The sequence below is a fragment of the Aethalodelphis obliquidens genome, unplaced genomic scaffold (genome assembly GCF_003676395.1).
Source record: "Aethalodelphis obliquidens isolate GAN/ISIS:26980383/991018 unplaced genomic scaffold, ASM367639v1 scaffold92, whole genome shotgun sequence".
Lineage (NCBI taxonomy): Eukaryota > Metazoa > Chordata > Mammalia > Artiodactyla > Delphinidae > Aethalodelphis > Aethalodelphis obliquidens.
In genome coordinates, this window is record NW_020838036.1 from 557,660 (window position 1) to 576,137 (window position 18,478).

Consider the following 18,478-nt stretch of genomic DNA (forward strand, 5'->3'; position numbering starts at 1 on the left):
TATGATTTCTAATTTCATTCCATTGTTATTGGAGAAGATACTTTGTATGGTTTTAATCTTTTTTTATTTATTGAGGCTTGTTTAGTGGCATAACATATGGCCTATCCTGGAGAATACTCCATGTATACTTAAGAATAAATTTGTATTATATTGTTGTGGGGTGGAGGGTTCTGTATATGTCTGTTAGATCTAGTTGGTTGACAGTGTTGTTCAAGTCCTGCCTTTCTTTACTGCTCTGCAAAGGTGTTCTATCCATTATTGAAAGTGGAGTATTGAAGTCCTATTATTGTAGAAATATCTATTTCTCCCTTCAGATTTGTCAGTTTCTGCTTCATGTATTTTGCAGGTCTGTTGCTAGTTGTGTATATATTTATCATTGTCATTTCTTCTTGAAAGATTTATATTTTCATCAATATATATTGTTAGGGAATTAATGTTTGTGTTCCCTCAAAAGTCATATGTTGCAGCCCTCCCCTCTAATATGATGGTATTTGGGGGTGGTTGGTATTTTGGCCTTTGGGAGGTACTTAGGTTTAGATGAAGTCATGAGGGTGGGGTCCTCATGGTGGAATTAGTGCCCTTATAAGAAAAAAATAGAGAGCTTGCTCTCTATCTCTCTACCGTGTGAGCAACAAGGAAGTTGTCTATAAGGAACTTATAGACAACTATAAGTTGTTCTTCTATGAGGAAAAGGGCTTCCACCAGAACCCAACAAACCATGCTGACACACTGATCTAAGACTTCGATACTCCGGAACTGTTGTTGAAGCCACCTAGAATATGGTCTTTTGTCATAGTAGCCTGAGCATATTAAGACATATAGTGTCCATCTTTTTCTCTTGTAACATTTTTCTTACTTAAAATCTATTTTGTCTGATATCATCTATCCCAGCTCTTTTTCTGGTTACTATTTACATGGAAAATCTTTTTCTGTCCTCTCACTTTCAACCTACTTGTGTCTTTGAATCTAAACTGAGTCTCATGTAGACTCATGGATCATATTTTTTTGTTTGTTTGTTTTTTTGTTTTTGTGTTACCATGTTATGTTAAGATATTTTTTCTTTTTTTATTGGGATGTAGTTGTTTTACAACGTTGTGTTAGTTTCTACTGTATAGCAAAGTGAAGTAGATAGAGTTCTCTGTGCTATACAGCAGGTTCTCATTAGTTATCTATTTTATACATATTAGTGTAAATATGTCAATCCCAATCTCCCAATTCATCCCATCCCCCCTTCCCCATCTTGGTGTCCATACGTTTGTTCTCTACATCTGTGTCTGTATTTCTGCCTTGCAAACTGGTTCATCTGTACTATTTTTCTAGATTCCACATATATGTGTTAGCATACGGTATTCATTTTTCTCTTTCTGACTTACTTCACTCTGTATGACACTCTCTAAGTCCATCCACATCTCTACAAATGACCCAATTTCATTCCTTTTTATGGCTGAGTAATATTCCATTGTATACATGTACCACATCTTCTTTACCCATTCCTCTGTTGATGGACATTTAGGTTGCTTCCATGACCTGGCTATTGTAAATAGTGCTGCAGTGAGCATTGCAGTGCATGTGTCTTTTTGAATTATGGTTTTCTCTGGGTATATGCCCAGTAGTGGGATTGCTGGGTCATATGGTAATTCTATGTTTAGTTTTTTAAGGATCTCTCTACTGTTCTCCATAGTGGCTGTATCAATTTACATTCCAGTCAAGAGTGTAAGAGGGTTCCCTTTTCTCCACACCCTCTCCAGCATTTGTTGTTTGTAGATTTTCTGATGATGCCCATTCTGACTGGTGTGAGGTGATATCTCATTGTAGTTTTGATTTGCATGTCTCTAATAATTAGTGATGTTGAGCATCTTTTCATATTCCTCTTGGCCATCTGTATGTCTTCTTTGGAGAAATGTCTATTTAGGTCTTCTGCCCATTTTTTGATTGGGTTGTTTGTTTTTTGATATTGAACTGCATGAGCTGTTTGTATATTTTGGAGATTAATCCTTTGTCCATAGATTGGTTTGCAACTATTTTCTCCCATTCTGAGGGTTGTCTTTTCATCTTGTTCATGGTTTTCTTTGCTGTGCAAAAGCTTTTAAGTTTCATTAGGTCCCATTTGTTTATTTCTGTTTTTATTTCCATTACTGTAGGAGGTGAGTCAGAAAAGGTCTTGCTGTGATTTATGTCAGAGTGTTCTTCCTATGTTTTCCTCTAAAGAGTTTTATAGTGTCCGGGTCTTAACATTTAGGTCTTTAAATGGATCGTGTTTTTAAATCCATTCTGCAAATCTCTCCCTTTTAATTGAGAGTTTAATCTATTTGCCTTTAAAATGATTGATGATAATATATTAGTTTGCCAGGGCTGCCTTAATTAAGTACTACAGACTAGGTGGTTTAGCCAACAGAAATGTATTTTCTCACAGTCCTAGAGGCTGTAAGTCTGAGGTCAAGGTGTTGGGAAAGTTGATGTATTTTTTCTGAGGTTTCTCCCATTGGCTTGTAGATGGCCATTTTTCTCCCTGGGTCTTCACCTGGCCTTCCCTCTATATATGTCTGTGTCCTAATCTCTTCTTACTAGGACACCAGTCATACTGGATTAGGGCATACTCTGATCATCTCATTTTAGCTTAATTACCACTTTAAAAACCATATCTCCAAATAAGGTCACATTCTCAGGTACTGGTGGTTGTGACACTTGAATATATGAATTTTGGGAGAACATAATTCAGTCTGTAACAGATAAGGGAGGACTTTTGCCATTTTGTCTTTTGTCATTTCTGATAATGGAGCTGGAAAACAACTCCATTACTTCCCTATTTTATATTTAATTGATTTTTGTAGTGCACCATGTGCCTTTTCATTTCTTTTGTATATATTTTTAGCTATTTTCTTGGTTGTTACCCTTGGGATTTTAATTAATATCTTAAACTTGTAACACACTAGTTTGAATTAATAATACCACTTTAACTTCAGTAATATACAGATTCTGCTCCTGTGCATCTACATGCCTCCCCATATATGTTTTATCACAAATTACATCTTATATATTGTGTGTCCATTAACATAGATTTATAATTATCATTTTATACATTTGTCTTTTAGATTATATAGGAAGAAAATAGAAGTTCCAAAACAAAAAGAGAACAATTTTGGCTTTTATATTTATTTATGCAGTTACTTTTACTAGTGTTCTTTACTTTATCATGTTGCTTGAGTTATTGTCCAGTGTTCTTTCATTTCAGCCTGAAGGACTCTTTTCAGCATTTCTTACAGGCAATTCTAATAGCAGTGAACTCCCTCAGTGCTTACCTGGGAATGTCTTAATTTCTCCTTTTTTTGAAAAGATAGTTTCGCCAAGTATAGAAATCTTGGATGACAGGGTTTTTTTTCTTTTTAGCACTTTAAATATGTCATCCCACTGCTTCTGAACCTTATGGTTGCTGATATGAAATTGGCTGTTAATCCTATTGAGTATCTCTTTGTACATAACAAGTTGCTTCTCTGTTGCGGCTTTCAAGAGTTTTCTTCTTGTTTTTGGCTTTCAAAGGTTTGAATATAGTTTCTCTCAGTATGGGTCTCTTTCAGTTTATCCTACTTGGAGTTCATTGAGCTTCTCAGTGTATCATTTCCTGTGTGTGGACTCAAAATAATACCTGACGTACCTTGGTTTCAGCCTGAAGAACTTCCCATAATATTTCTTATATGGTAGGTCTGCAGGGACTGGATCCTCTCAGTTTTTATCTAAGAGTATCTTCATTTCATCTTTACTTTTTATTTATAATATTTTAATTAATAGCCTATTTTTTGAACAATTTTAGGTTTACAGAAAAAAATTGAGAAAAAAAGAGTTCCCATATATCTCCCTCAGTCAACCCCCAGTTTTCCCTATTATTAACATCTTGCTCTATCGAAGTATAATTGTTAAAACTGATGAGCCAATATTGACACATTATTATTAACTGAAGTCCTTAGTTTACATTAGAGTTCACTCTTTATGTTGTACATTCTATGGGTTTTGGCAAATGTATAATGACATGTATCCATCATGTATACCAATCTATCATCATATATACCAATATACTTTGTATCCTGCAACCTTTCTATAATTGCCTATTAATTCAAGGAGTTCTTTTGATTTTTCAGGATTTTCTACATAGACAATCATGTCATCTATGAAGTAAGATAATTTTGTTTCTTCTTTCTCGGTATATACACCTTTTATTTTCTTTTTCTTGTCTTATTGCATTATCTAGGACTTTCAGAATGATGTTGAAAAGTAATGGTGAGAGGGAATATCCTTGCCTTGTTCCTGATCTTAGTGGGAAACTGAGTTTCTCACCATCAAGTATGATGTTAACTGTAGGTTTTTTGTAAGATGTTCTTTATCAACTTGAAGAAGTTCCCCCATCCTAGTTTGCTGAGAGTTTTTATCATGAATGAGTGTTGGATTTTGTCAGATGTTTTTTCTGCATCTATTGATATGATTATGTGATTTTTCTTTTTTAGCCTGTTGATGTGATGGCTTACATATTAATTGATTTTTGAATGATGAACCAGATTTGCATACCTGAGATAAACCCTACTTATTGTAGTATATACATTGTTGTATTTCTTTGCTAATGTTTTATACAGGTTTTTGCATCTATGTTCACGAAAAATATTGATCTGCAGTTTTCTTTTCATATAATACCTATGTCTGGTTCTGGTATTAGGGTAATACTGGCCTCATAGAATGAATTAGGAAATACTCCCTCTGCTTCTGTTTTCTGGAATAGATTGTAGAGAACTGGTATAATATCTTCCTTAAATGTTTGAACCCATCTGGTCATGGTACTTTCTACTTGGGGAGGTTATTAATTATTGACTCAATTTCTTTAATAGATATAGGCCTATCCAGATTGTCTATTTCTCCTTGTGTGGGTTTTAGTAGACTGTGTCTTTCACATAATCAGTCCTTTTCATCTAGCTTATCAAATTCATGGGCATAGAGTTGTTAATAATATTCCTGTATTATCCTTTTAATGTCCATAGCATCAGTAGTGATAACCCCTATTTCATTTCTGAAACTTTGTAACATTTTTGTCTCCTCTCTTTTTTTCTTAGTTAACCTGACTAGAGGTGTATTAATTTTACTGAACTTTTCAAAGAACCAGTTATTTATTTTGTTGATTTTCTCTATTGAAGTCCCATTATCAGTTTCATTGATTTCTACTCTAATTTTTATTATTTCTTTTCTTCTTACTTTAGATTTAATTTGCTCTTTTTTTACCTAAAGTGCAAGCATATATGATTGATTTAAGGTATTTCTTCTTTCCTACTCTATGCATTCAATGCTACTGCTTTAACTGTATCCCACAAATTTTGATAAGTTTTGCTTTCATTTACATTTAGTTCGAAATATTTTTAAATTTCTCTTGAGATTTCTTCCTGAGTCATGTGTTATAGAAGTGTCTGTTTAATCTCCAAGTGTTTTGGGGATTTTCCAGCTATCTTTCTGTTGTTGATTTCTGGTTTAATTCCATTGTGGTCTGAGAGCATACATTGTATGATTTCTGTTCTTTGAAATTTGTTAAGATGTGTTTTATGACCCAGAATGTGGTCTGTCTTGGTATATGTTCCACATCAACTTGAGGATAATCTGTCATTTGCTGTTGTAAGATGAAGTCGTCTGTAGATGTCAGTTATATCCAGTAGGTCAATGGTGCTGTTGAGTTCATCTGTGTCTTTACCAACTTTCTGCCTACTTGATCTATTTCTGATAGAGGGCTGTTGAGGTCGCCAACTATATAGTCAACTCCTCTATTTCTCCTTGAAGTTCTGTCAGTTTTTGCCTCACATAGTTTGATGCTCTTTTGTTAGGCATATATACATTAAGAATGGTTATGTCTTGGAAAATTGACCCTTTATCATTATGTAATACCTCTCTTTATGTCTGATAATTTTCCTTACTCTGAAGTCTGCTTTGTCTAAAATGACTAAAGTGGGGCTTCCCTGGTGGTGCAGTGGTTGAGAGTCCACCTGCCGATGCAGGGGACATGGGTTTGTGCCCCGGTCTGGGAAGATCCCACATGCCGCAGAGTGGCTGGGCCCGTGAGCCATGGCTGCTGAGCCTGCACTTCTGGAGCCTGTGCTCTGCAATGGGAGAGGCCACAACAGTGAGAGGCCCGCGTACTGCAAAAAAAAAATAAAAAATAAAAAAATAAAATTACTAAAGTGATTTCCTTTGATTATTGTTACTATGTTACTATGGTATATCTTTCTCCATTCTTTTACTTTTAGTCTTTATATTTAAAGTAGGTTTCTTGTAGACAGCACGTAGTTGTCTTATTTTTTGATCCATTCTGACAATCTGTTTTTTAATTGATGTATTTATACCTTTGATGTTTAAAGTAATTATTGATATAATTTTATTAATATTTACCATGTTTGTTACTGTTTTCTATTCATTACTCTTGTTCTTTATTCCTATTTTTATCTTACAGTCTTTTTCTGTCTTCTCTGGTTCTAATTAAGTATTTTTATATGACACCATTTTTTATCTTCCCTTAGTATATCAATAATCCTACTTTTTAATATTTTTAGTAGTTGCCCACTAAAGAGAGTTTGCAATATATATACATACACAACTAATCCAGGTCCACTTTCAAATAACACAATACCACTTCCCAGGTAGAATAATTACATTATTACAGAATATTTATAATTCCTACCCCCATCCCTTCCTTATAACATTGTTGCCATTCATATTACTTATCCATAAACCGTAATCATGGAATACATTATTTTTATTAACAAACTGTTACCCATTAGATCAGTTGAGAATAGAAGAAATAAAAGATTTTATTTTGCCTTCATTTATTCCTTCTCTAACACTCTTCCTTTATATAGATCCAGGTTTCTTATCTGTAGCATTTTACTTCTTTCTAAAGAACTTATTTTAACATTTCTTGCAAGGTGGGTCTATGGGTGACAAATTCCCTCAATTTTTCATCTAAGAAAGTCTTTATTTCTCCTTCATCTTTGAAGGACAATTTTGCTGGGTACGGATGGAATTCCGGGTTGGTAGTACTTTTCTTTTAACATTTTAAATATTTCATTCCATTCTTTTCTTGGCTTGCATAGTTTCTAAGGAGATGTCTGATACAACTCTTATCCTTGCTCCTTTATATGTAAGGTATTTTTCCCCTCTGGCTTCTTTCAAGATTTTTCCTTGATCTTCTGCAGTTTGAATATGAGATAACTAAGTGTAGATTTGTGGGTATTTATCCAGTTTTGTATTCTCTGAGCTTTTTCAATCTATGAGTTTGATGCCTTTCATTAATTTGGGGGGATTCTGTTGTCATTATTGCTTTAAATATTTCCTCGGCTCCTTTCTCTCTTTACCTTCTGATATTTCTATTATGGGTCTATTGCCCCTTTTGTAATTGTCCCATAGTTCTTAGATATTCTGTTCTTTTTTCTTTTTTTTCTTTTAGTTTTGGAAGTTTCTACTGATATTTCTTCAATCTTCATTGATGGTTTCCTCAGCCATGTCCAGTCATTGATGAGCCCATCAAAGGCATTCTTCATTTCTGTTATGATATTTTGGCTTTCTACCATTTCCTTTTGATATTTTTCTTACAGTTTCCATTTCTCTGCTAACATTATCCATCTATTCTTTCATGTTGTCCACTTTTTTCATAAGAGCAAGTAGTATATTTATCATAGTTTATTTATATTCCCAGTCTGATCATTTCTACATCTCTGCCATTTCTGAGTCTGGTTCTGATTCTTGCTCTGCCTTTTCAAACTTTTTTTGTCTTTTAGTATGACTTCTAATTTTTGTTTGAAAACTACACATGATGCACTAGTGAAAGGAACTGAGGTAAATAGGCCTTTAAAGTGAGGTTTTATTTTCATTTGGCTGTGTTTACTGTTTGCTGTAGCTGTTGGAAATTGAAGGCTAAACGTTCCTTGGCGTCCTTGATTTTGTCTGGCCTATTTTCCTTGGATTTCCCTATAAACTTCTTAGATATCATCTGAGATGCACAGTTCTTTCAGTTGTATTCCTCATATTATAATACAGAAGCCTTATTGATGTAGTGGCAAGGTGCTGGGGGACTAGAAGTGTTCTATAGTATTGTGATTAGGCTTAAGGTTTTTATTTAGCCTGTGTTCCTGGGCTGTGCTCTACACAAGTGCTTCTCAATTTTGTTTTGTTTTGTTTTCCCCTTTACATGGGACAGGAAAGCTAGAGGGTTCTAGAATTGTGTATTTCCCTTCTCCAAGATTGGTTGGGCTCTGGTAATACCCCAGTAGGTTAGGCTCTGGTACAATAGTTTCTCTTGAGAGCAGGCTTTGTTAAGAAGAACAGAATGTTCTGGGCATATTTAAACATGACTCTTCTTCCCTTTCTCCTGCCAGAAGATGAGGGGATTTTTCTGAAATCACTGTGAGAACCTGATAGGGCTTCTGGTAATAAAAGTCATAAAAGTGTGGGAGTCTCTGCCAAGACTGGGCCCCTTTGGAATTTTGAACTCTCAAACTTGTCCCACTGAGCTTCCAACAGTTCATCAGTTTAAGTTCAGGTATTGCTATCCTAGTCCTAGTTCCCACAAAGTTTTCCTCTCCTGCATTTCTACTCTGGTAAATTGTACACAAGGTTTCCAGTTTCTCTAGATCCTCACCAACATTCATTATTTTCCATTTTATTGATAATAACCACCCTAATGAGTATGAAGTGATATCTCATTGTGGTTTTGATTTGTATTTCTCTAATGACTAGTGGTGTTGAGCATTTTTACATTTGCTTATTGGCCCTTTGTATATTAGGTTAGGGTATTTGTATATTACTTTGCCCATTTTGTAACTAGCTTGTTTGTTTATTTATTGTTGAGTTGTGGGTGTTTTATATATATTCTCGTTATTAATTCCTTATCAGATATGTGATTTGCAAATATTTTCTGCCATCCTCTAGATTTTCTTCACACTCTATTGACAGTGTCATTTGATGCATAAAAGATGTTAATTTTGATGAAGTTCAGTTAAACTATTCTCCCCTTTTTGCCTGGACTTTCATTGTCATATGTAAGAAATAACTGCAAAATCCAGTGTCATGAAGACTGTCTCCTATGTTTTCTTCTAAGACTTTTATGGTCGTCACTCCTATGTTTAGTTCTTTGATCCATTTTGAGTTAATTTTTGCATATGGCATAAATTTAGGATCCAACTTAATTCTTTTGCATATGGATATCCAGTTTTCCTTGCAATATTTATTGAAAAGTCCTTTTTCCCCATTGAATGGTTGGTACTCTGGTCAAAAATCTGTCGTGGAGGACTTCCCTGGTGGTGCAGTGGTTGGGAGTCTGCCTGCCAATGCAGGTGACCTGGGTTCGAGCCCTGGTCTGGGAGGATCCCACATGCCACGGAGCAACTAAGCCTGTGTGCCACAACTACTGAGCCTGTGCTCTAGAGCCCCTGAGCCACAACTACTGAGACCACGTGCTGCAACTACTGAAGCCTGTGTGCCTAGGGCCTGTGCTCTGCAACAAGAGAAGCCACAGCAATGAGAAGCCCACACACCGCAACAAAGAGTAGCCCCTGCTCTCCACAACTAGAGAAAGCCTGCATGCAGCAACGAAGACCCAACCCAGCCAAAAATAAATAAAGTAAATTTTTTTTAAAAAGAATATTTTATTTAAAAAAATCTGTTGTGGATATTCGAGGGTTTATTTCTGGGCTCTCTGTTCTATTCCATTGGTCTATATGTCTTTATGCAAGTACCATATTCTTTTTGGTTATTGTTGCTTTTTAGTAAGTTTTGAAATCAGGAAATGTGAGTCCTTCATATTTGTTTCTCATTTTCAAGATTTTTTTGGCTAATAGGAGTCTCTTGGGATTCCATATGAATTTTAAGATGGATTTTTCTATTTCTATAGAAAAAGTCACTGGGATTCTGATAAGGATTGCATTGAATCTGTGATCATTTTGGATGATATTGTCATCTTAACAATATTAAGTCTTCCAGTCCATGAACACAGGATTCTTTGCATTTATTTAGGTCTCTAATTTCTTGTAGCATCATTTTGTAACTTGATGTGTACAAGTCTTTTGCCTCCTTGCTTAAATTTTTTAAGTATTTTATTCTTTTTGAAACTATTGGAAATGTAATTGTTTTCTTAATTTCTCTTTTGAATTGTTTGCTGTTCTTGTATAGAAGTGCAACTGAATTTTGCATGTTGATTTCATATCCTGAAATGTTCCTGAATTTGTTCATCAACTCTAACAGGATTTTTTGTGGATTCTTTAAGGTTTTCTGCACATAAGATAATGTCACCTGCAAAGAGAGATAATTCTTCCTTTTTATTTGGATGCCTTTTATTTCTTTGCTTGCTTAATTGCTCTGTCTAGAATTTCCAGTAATATGTTGAATAGAAGTGGCAAGCATGGGCATGTCTTAGAGGAAAAAGCTTACAGTCTTTCACCATTTAGTATGATGTTAGTTGTGGATATTTTTTTAACCTAAAACCAGGGAGAGTGGGGTCTGCTAATATTCCCCATCTGTCAAATCAACCGAGAATATATCTGCCCTAGGAAGCTGGAAAGGTAAGAACTGCCACTCAGTTGTCAAACCAACTATAACAGCTCTCCCACGATATGGATGTGTGCCAAAAAGGGGGGCTGCACTCTTCACCAACTGTGCTGCCTATTTTGCAGAAGTTGTAGGTAGGGAAATGGGTGCTGCCCTGCTGCCACCACCCACTTGATATAGGCATTCTATAACACAGAGCTGTGGAAAATGGGATCTGCCTATTTTCACCATCTGCCAAAACTACCCAGAAGAGCCGTTCCACTCTAAGTATCTGGGAGATTTGGGAACTGCCTGACACTCAGCTCCCAAGCTTGCTTAAACAGTTCTTCCACAAGGCAGAGCTGTGGATATGAGTATAGTGCCTAGCTCTAATACCAAGGCTTCCCACTGTTCTTACTTATTTTCAATAGATTTTGTTGAATGAATACTTCTCAGTCTGTTGTAAACCCTTTGATCAATCTCTGGAACATTTGAATGATTGTACTTACTAATACTGACAAATTTAATAGTTGTCTCTCCAGGGAAGAGACCTTCATAAGGTCCTCACATTGGCATTCTGGATGGGTTCTTACTATCTTGATGGTATCTTTGACACACAAAACTTTTAATTTGATTAAGTCAAACTTATCTCTTAAAATTTTCTTGCTTGTGCCTCTTACATCATATCTAAGAGGGCTTTGCCTAACTCAAGATTACAGAGGTGTACTCCTGTGCTTTCTTCTAGTTGTTTTAAAGTTTAATTTCTTATGATTCAGTCTTTGATCCATTTTGAGTTAGTTTTTGTGTATGGTGTGAGATAGGAGTCCAAATTTATCATTTTTCTTTTGGATATCCAATTTTCCCATCACCATATGTTGTAAATGCTATTACATGAGTCTTGTAATTCATGAATACATATGGGATATTTTCCATTTATTTACCTCTTCTTTAATTTATTTTAGCAATGACCAGGGATCAAGCCTGGACCCCCGGCAGTGGAAGCACAGAGTCCTAACCACTGGACCACCAAGAATTCCCTTTAGCAGTGTTTTTTAGTTTTCAGTCTACACATCTTATACTTCTCTTGTTAAAGTTATTCTTAAATATTTTATTCTTAAATCTGTGTGAATAGGAATAAATTAGGAGAATGGGATTAACATATAAAAAGAAAAAATCTATTGTGAATGGAATTGATCTTTTACTTTCATTTTCAGATTGTTCCTTGCTTGTACATAGAAATAAAATTTATTTGTATATGTTGAACCTTGTATTACTTTTCTATCTAGCGTAACAAATTTCCACAAACTTAATGGCTTAAAACAACACCCTTTTATTTCACAGTCAGAAGTCTCGGTACAGTGTGGCTGGCTCAATTGTGTTCTCTTATTAGGATCTCACAAGGCCAAAATCAAGGTGCTGGCAGGGCTGCATTCCTTTCTGGAGATTCTGGGAAATAATTTACTCCCAAGCTCATTCAGGTTTTGGCAGAAATCATTTCTTCCTTAGACTTTCTATGTGACCTTTCCATCTTAAAGCCAACAATGGTGGTTTGAGTACTTCTTGTGTTTCAAACCCCTCTGACTATTCTTCCATCAGCCAGAAAAAAATTCTCTGCTTTTAAGGGCTTATGAGATTACACTGGGTCTGCCAAAATAATCTAAAATAATCTCCCTATTTTAAAGCCAAATGACTAGTAACTTTAATTATATCAGCAATGTCCCTTTTGCAATGTAATGTAACATTCACAGGTGTAATTCCAGGAGGTGAAGATCATGGAGGCCAGAATTCTACCTACCACAATCTTGTTTCTTGCAAATTTGCTGAATTTATTTATTAGTTCTAGTAGTGCTTTAGTGGATTCCTTAGAATTTTCTCTATATAAGATCATGTTGTCTGCAAATGGAGATGGTTTCACTTTTCCTTTTCCAATTTGGATGCCTTTTATTTATTATTTTGTCTAATTGCCCTGGCTATAACATCTAGGACAATGTTGAATAAAAGTAGTGGGAGGAGATATCCTTATCTTGTTCCTAATATTAGGAAGAAAATATTTAGTCTCTCTCCATTTAGTGTGATGTTAGCTGAAGGTTTTTCATAGATGCCCTTTATTAGGTTGTGGAAGTTCCCTTTTATTCCTAGGTTTTTTTTAGGATTTTTATCATGAATGAGTACTGTATTTTGTCCATTGCCTTTTCTAAATTTATGAAGATGATCATGTGGGTTTTGTTCTTTATTCTATTAATATAATGTATTACATCATTTTGTTTTTGTGTTCCTAGGATAAATTCCACTTGGTCATGATATAATGATTGCTAGTGTTTTGTTGAGAATTTTGCATTTATATTCATAGTATTATTTCTTCTTTAACTGTTTGGTAGAATTCATCATTGAAGCCATCGGGCCTGGGGTTTTCTTTGTGGAAAGATTTATAACTACTCATTCAATTTCCTTATTTGTTACCCATCTGATTTTGTTTAGAGAGATTGTATCAAGTACAGTGGCCCAGTAGTATACTTTAACTGGCATTGTTGCTGATCTGGCCCACTGGAGATGAGCTGAATACAATTGTCATTGTTAACTTACGTGGTTGAACAGTTAGAATAGTTTCTTCTGTTGGTGCTTTGGAAATCATGTCAGATATAGTCTGTTTGTAAATCATTTAATTTTAACGAGTAGTTTTAAAATTTAACAATGCCTACTAGCCTTTTTTATCAGAAACCTTATAAACCCTTTCTTAAAAATCGAAAATGCCTAACAATCCTTAATTTTAATGTTTTTGAAGGTTTTGCAAACTTTTCTTACTCCTTGCAAAATATATGCACTCCAGATGGAGAAACTTGTCCTCTGTCCTCCTGTTTACTACAGTGCTGCTTCTGTTGTTTATAGTTTTTCCTCTAAATACAAGTTTTCCTACTGGCTGTTTTTATATTTCTTTTCAGTGGAAATTCTGATATATGTTGGCTTGTTTTATTCAACCTGTAGACATTGACTGACTGCTATTTGCCAGGTGTTGTGCTTAGAGCTCTGATAGGAAAATTTTCTATGAGTAATCAGATTAGCTTGGCATATTACATGTATATTAAAAAAGTAACCCTGTGAAAAGGTATATGAAAATCTAGATTTAGGTTCATAAATGGACTACTAGGAGTACTGGTAATGTTTTTTTTGTTTTGTTTTTTGGGGTTTTTTTGTGGTACGCGGGCCTCTCACCGTCGCGGCCTCTCCCGTTGCAGAGCCCAGGCTCCAGATGCACAGGCTCAGCGGCCATGGCTCACAGACCTAGCCGCTCTGTAGCATGTGGGATCCTCCCAGACCGGGGTACAAACCCGTGTCCCCTGATCGGCAGGTGGACTCTCAACCACTGCGCCACCAGGGAAGCCCCTGGTAATGTTTTTATAATAGTCCAGTGAATGGACTCACAACACAGAGTAATTTGTACATATTTCATTTTGAAAAGAAAAACAAGAGGAGAGAATAATGGGATCTTACAAGTAAGCAGAAGAATATAGATACACATAGTTTACAAAGCTCTTCAATTCATCTTGTAACAAAGTCTTGATTCTTTCTCTTAGACCAGAAGATCAATTCAGAAGTTGTTAGAGTGGGAAAATAACAGATTATATCACAAGGTAAGAAAGTTTAAGCAAGTAAGTGTCCCATTCATACTTCCATTAATAAATTGAAAAAATGGGAATTTTTCAGGCCACAAAAGCATGGATTAGAGAACTAATACTCAATTTTTAATATATACCCTTTACAAAGTATTTTTAAATGCAATGTTTTGTATCTTATTCCTGGATTATTGTTCGGCGATTTATTCAAATGTGTAGGTAATAATTAGTGTAAATTGCTATCAAAATTCTTAACAAACTTTACTTTCTTAGCTTGCTTTGCACTGGAAGTTGACTAAAAGGAAATGTGAAACTAGCAATATGATGGAGTATGTAAGTATGCAGTTACCTTTAATTATATTTTTTGGATTCCATCCTGAATGTTACGTTGTACTATATTTATCATTTGTCAAATCTTCTTTCTACCTTTTTTCTCCTCAGCTTGGACTTTTGTCATTTGGAACATAGAGGTTTCCTTTCACCTTTTTTAGATTTGTAGCCAACATAAAATATCTTGAAAGCTGACAATTATTTAGATCTTAGAAAAATCTTAGCTAGTATGCTCAGATGAAAACACTGCATAACCTTAATCTTCTTTTTAACATACATGCAAACCATCGCATATGGTGATGGGCACAGCTGCTGCTGAACAAAATATTTCTAAATGTAATCTTGTCAAAACTTACATAAAATAGGAATTGACTTCTGAATTCTGGATTCCTTTCCCTGGCTTTTTTTCTTAGCTGATATTTAACTTTCAGTGAAGAAACTATAGATCCTAATTTTTTTTTTTTTGCTAAAAGCTATGCAATCTTAGTCATAAAGCATAAATCCACGTATAACCAAAGTGACAAATTCAGCATCATTAACATTCAAAAGAATATGAAATTTATCCAAGCTTTAAATACATGTAGTATTTACATGTACAAGCTTTTATATACATATAGTATATATTTAATAATAAACATTCCATTTCTATTTCATAAATAAGGATTATTATGTATCTTTCTCTACTTTGAATAGTTTTGGGGAAAATGTGCAAATGACCACAAATCTAAAATTCTCTATAGGTAAAATCTTATATAAACTATTGTAAGTTTATATAAATTTATAAACATCTTAAGTTTTTATTATTATATTTCCAAACCTGTTTTAAATTAAAATGTTTTAATCCACTTGAACACTTTATTATTTTTTACAAAAAACTTCTAAAAGATAGTAATACTCAACCAATATTAGCTGCTTTAATTGAAAAAATAGAGGGACATAATATATATAAAGGTATTTCTTCTAATCCACGTAACAAAATTTTAATCCCTTCGACTTTGCTAATAAAGAAAGGGGGGGATTGAGGGAAGATGGGAAAGACATTAAAATGTAATAGGGTTTGCTTTTCTGCACCTAAACAGTTACTGTAAATCAGGTGATAAAAGCTGTTAGCTACAGTAAGTAATTATGTTTTCCAGTTTAATTGCCAGTCTAATGATAATTTGTGGTAAGTTCCTTTTGTAACTGTTTTCTATATTTCACTTGCTTTATAGTACAGGATCAAAATATAGGCCTGTGAAAAATGATTATATACTCTCTGGGTTATATATAATTTATAGTAAATGAAAATTATTTTGTCAATATATTCTTGTTTATTTTTATTTTACAGGTAATACTAATAGAATTCTTACCAAAATATCCCATATTCCGACCTGACTGAGGGATTTTATTCAGTCACTTCTGTATTACCTGTCATTTCCTACCCTTAGTGCCTTGTAGATGATTTTGGAATGAAGATGGTCTCCTTTGCTGTGTTCAACTTATTCTTTATAATGGTAGAATATTCTCCTCACACTTTCATTTGTGTTGGTTTAAGAAGAAATTTTGCACATCTTTTTTGTTAAATGAGGCTTGTGTTTTGCACTGTCAATTTTTAAATAAATACACACACACACATACATATATGTATATATATATATATATTGCCACTAAAAATAAACATCAGTGCTGGTGTTTAAAAAACAAAAACATGTTCTGAGCATGCTGCCTTATAATTTTCATACTCACTGTTTCTAAATATGCATCATTTTTCTAGGCTACTTAATGCTCTGTAATCCCTTACTGGACATACATAAATAAGCTTTTGGTAGCTTCTAGAAATGGTTTTACTCTTACCTGCTTTTAAAGGACATGTAATTAATAGCACTGGTTTTGTCCTGCACTTTGCTAAATTATCACTTATGTTAGTGGATAAAATATTTAAACTCCTTAAGACTTGTAAATATTGTCTCTTTGCGTAATGTAAAATGTGATATGCCATGGTTTACAGAATGTAATGTAACTCTTAATGTATTGCCAACGATTCTGCATAGATTTTAATATGAATGAAGTTTGCAAGCATCCTTTTGAATGTAGAGACTGTTAACATGCTGTTTTATGGCAAAGCCATAATAAGTATGTTAAAAATTTCAGGTGTGGGCAGGGTTGCCCTTTGTAATGAGTGGATTAAAATTGAAATCATTGTCTGAGATCTGCATTGCACCTGAAACCAAGAACCTTATTTTTTCCATTTAATTCAGTAAATCCCATTTTGTCCTCTACTCCCACCCCCAAAAGAATTCATTTGACATCTGACACATTTCATAGCCTCAGTCTCCTCATTTATTTCCCTTTATGTATCCTTTCCTTCATTTGGAAATACACACAATTATGACCTTTAAGGAATGTTTCAAGATTTCAGACGTCTTAGGAGGTGTCTAGACCCGCCCCCCATGAAAGCCACTGCTAACCCCTTTCTGGAGTTATGATAATCTACTTTGAGAAAGAGAGAGAGCTAATTGAAAAGCTGTACCTAAAGTGGCTGATTCATAATTGATTAAATACTCTTAATCGTCTTTTTGAGGATCCTTTGTAAACATTTGGATATTATTAATGAGGAAAGATAAGTATTTAGACAAAAGTATTTTAGTTTATAAATTAGCCACACGTTGCCTTTTCATTGGTATGTGCATATTTCTCTATTTCTCTTCACATTATTATGAGAGCACCACCCTCCAATTCTTCTAGATTTGAATTTTTAACATAATGAAAGCTTTACATTGCATTAATTCAACTTCAAATTTGTGCCTGTATATAGGCATTATTTGTAATTCTTAGTGCTAAAAATAAAGTATCTGGGACTGAATATTTTATTTATCATCTTAGTCTTAATTGCTTTTAGTTAACTTTTTAAGGCAAACATTCATCCCAGTAAAGAGAACAATCATTTCTTCATACAAGGTCAAGCCTTTTAAAGCCACTTTTAAAATTTGTGCCTAATTTGAAATCCACAGTCCTAGACCAGTAAAAGAAGAGGGGGGGAAAAAAGATACTATTTGATATGTGACTGTAATTTTTTGTGCACTTTTCCACCTCCCTCTGTAGGACCCCATTATTACCCCCATACCCAGAATCTCTAACTTTTAATATATTGTGTGTGCCTGCAAAAATCATTTGTCTGTCTGCTGCAAAACTGAAGGTGTATTTTTATAGACAAAGTGGAAACCTCTGAAAATGCATACCAAATGTCTTGTTTTCTAGATAAGGTCAGGGAAAAATTGTATCTATGGTTTATGTTCCAGCTAGTATCATCAGGTTTATGCTTCAAACTGTGACAGTTTAATACCAAAATTGATTTCTAGCATAGTACAGAATTTCTAATTATCACTGATAGAATAATTACTTTTAAGTGTCAACCCTTATAATCTCATTTTTTCCTGTAAACTTAGAATTTGGCCATATGATGGTCATAGTAACTTTTTCTGCCATGTATAAATCACACTTGTTTTGCTCAAAGAATAGCGGGAAGTAGTGAATTGTTTCCATAAAACAAATAATGAGACAGAAATAGAGTGCATCTGGAGGTGACAGAGTATATAATTCAAGTTACAGTAGTATTTATCATAAAAAGCATTTACCAGCATGTGTAAACTTAATTTTAGAACCTCCTGTAGGGTACTTCCCTGCTGGTCCAGTGGTTAAGAGTTCGCCTTTTAATATAGGGGGTGTGGGTTTGATCCCTGGTTGCAGAGCTAAGATCCCACATGCCTCGCAGCCAAAAAACTAAAACATAAAACAGAAGCAATATTGTAACAAATTCAATAAAGATTTTAAAAAATAGTCCACATCAAAAAAAATCTTTAAAAAAAATAAAACCTACTCTAATAGCTCTTAAATTTATTATCTTACTGTTCATTATGCTGGTCAACTCATTTTCTTGAACTACTCAGAAAATACGCAATTTTCTTTTTTTCTTTCTTCTATGACTGCTTTTTCAAACTCTTTTCCTTTGGAGGGGACTG

General features: G+C 34.3%; 1 protein-coding gene across 1 annotated transcript in view; it reads left to right on the top strand.

Annotated features, from left to right (window-relative positions):
- The window catches only part of CHIC1 (cysteine rich hydrophobic domain 1), a 37,838-nt gene extending 19,604 nt beyond the window's left edge, over positions 1-18,234 (top strand). Inside the window, exons 4-6 of the mRNA XM_027095621.1 lie at positions 14,112-14,168; positions 14,424-14,483; positions 15,808-18,234. Of these exons, the coding sequence (XP_026951422.1) occupies positions 14,112-14,168; positions 14,424-14,483; positions 15,808-15,858 (168 nt within the window). The 3' untranslated portion in view covers positions 15,859-18,234. The remainder of the gene's footprint in view (positions 1-14,111; positions 14,169-14,423; positions 14,484-15,807) is intronic.
- Positions 18,235-18,478: the final 244 nt, after the last annotated feature.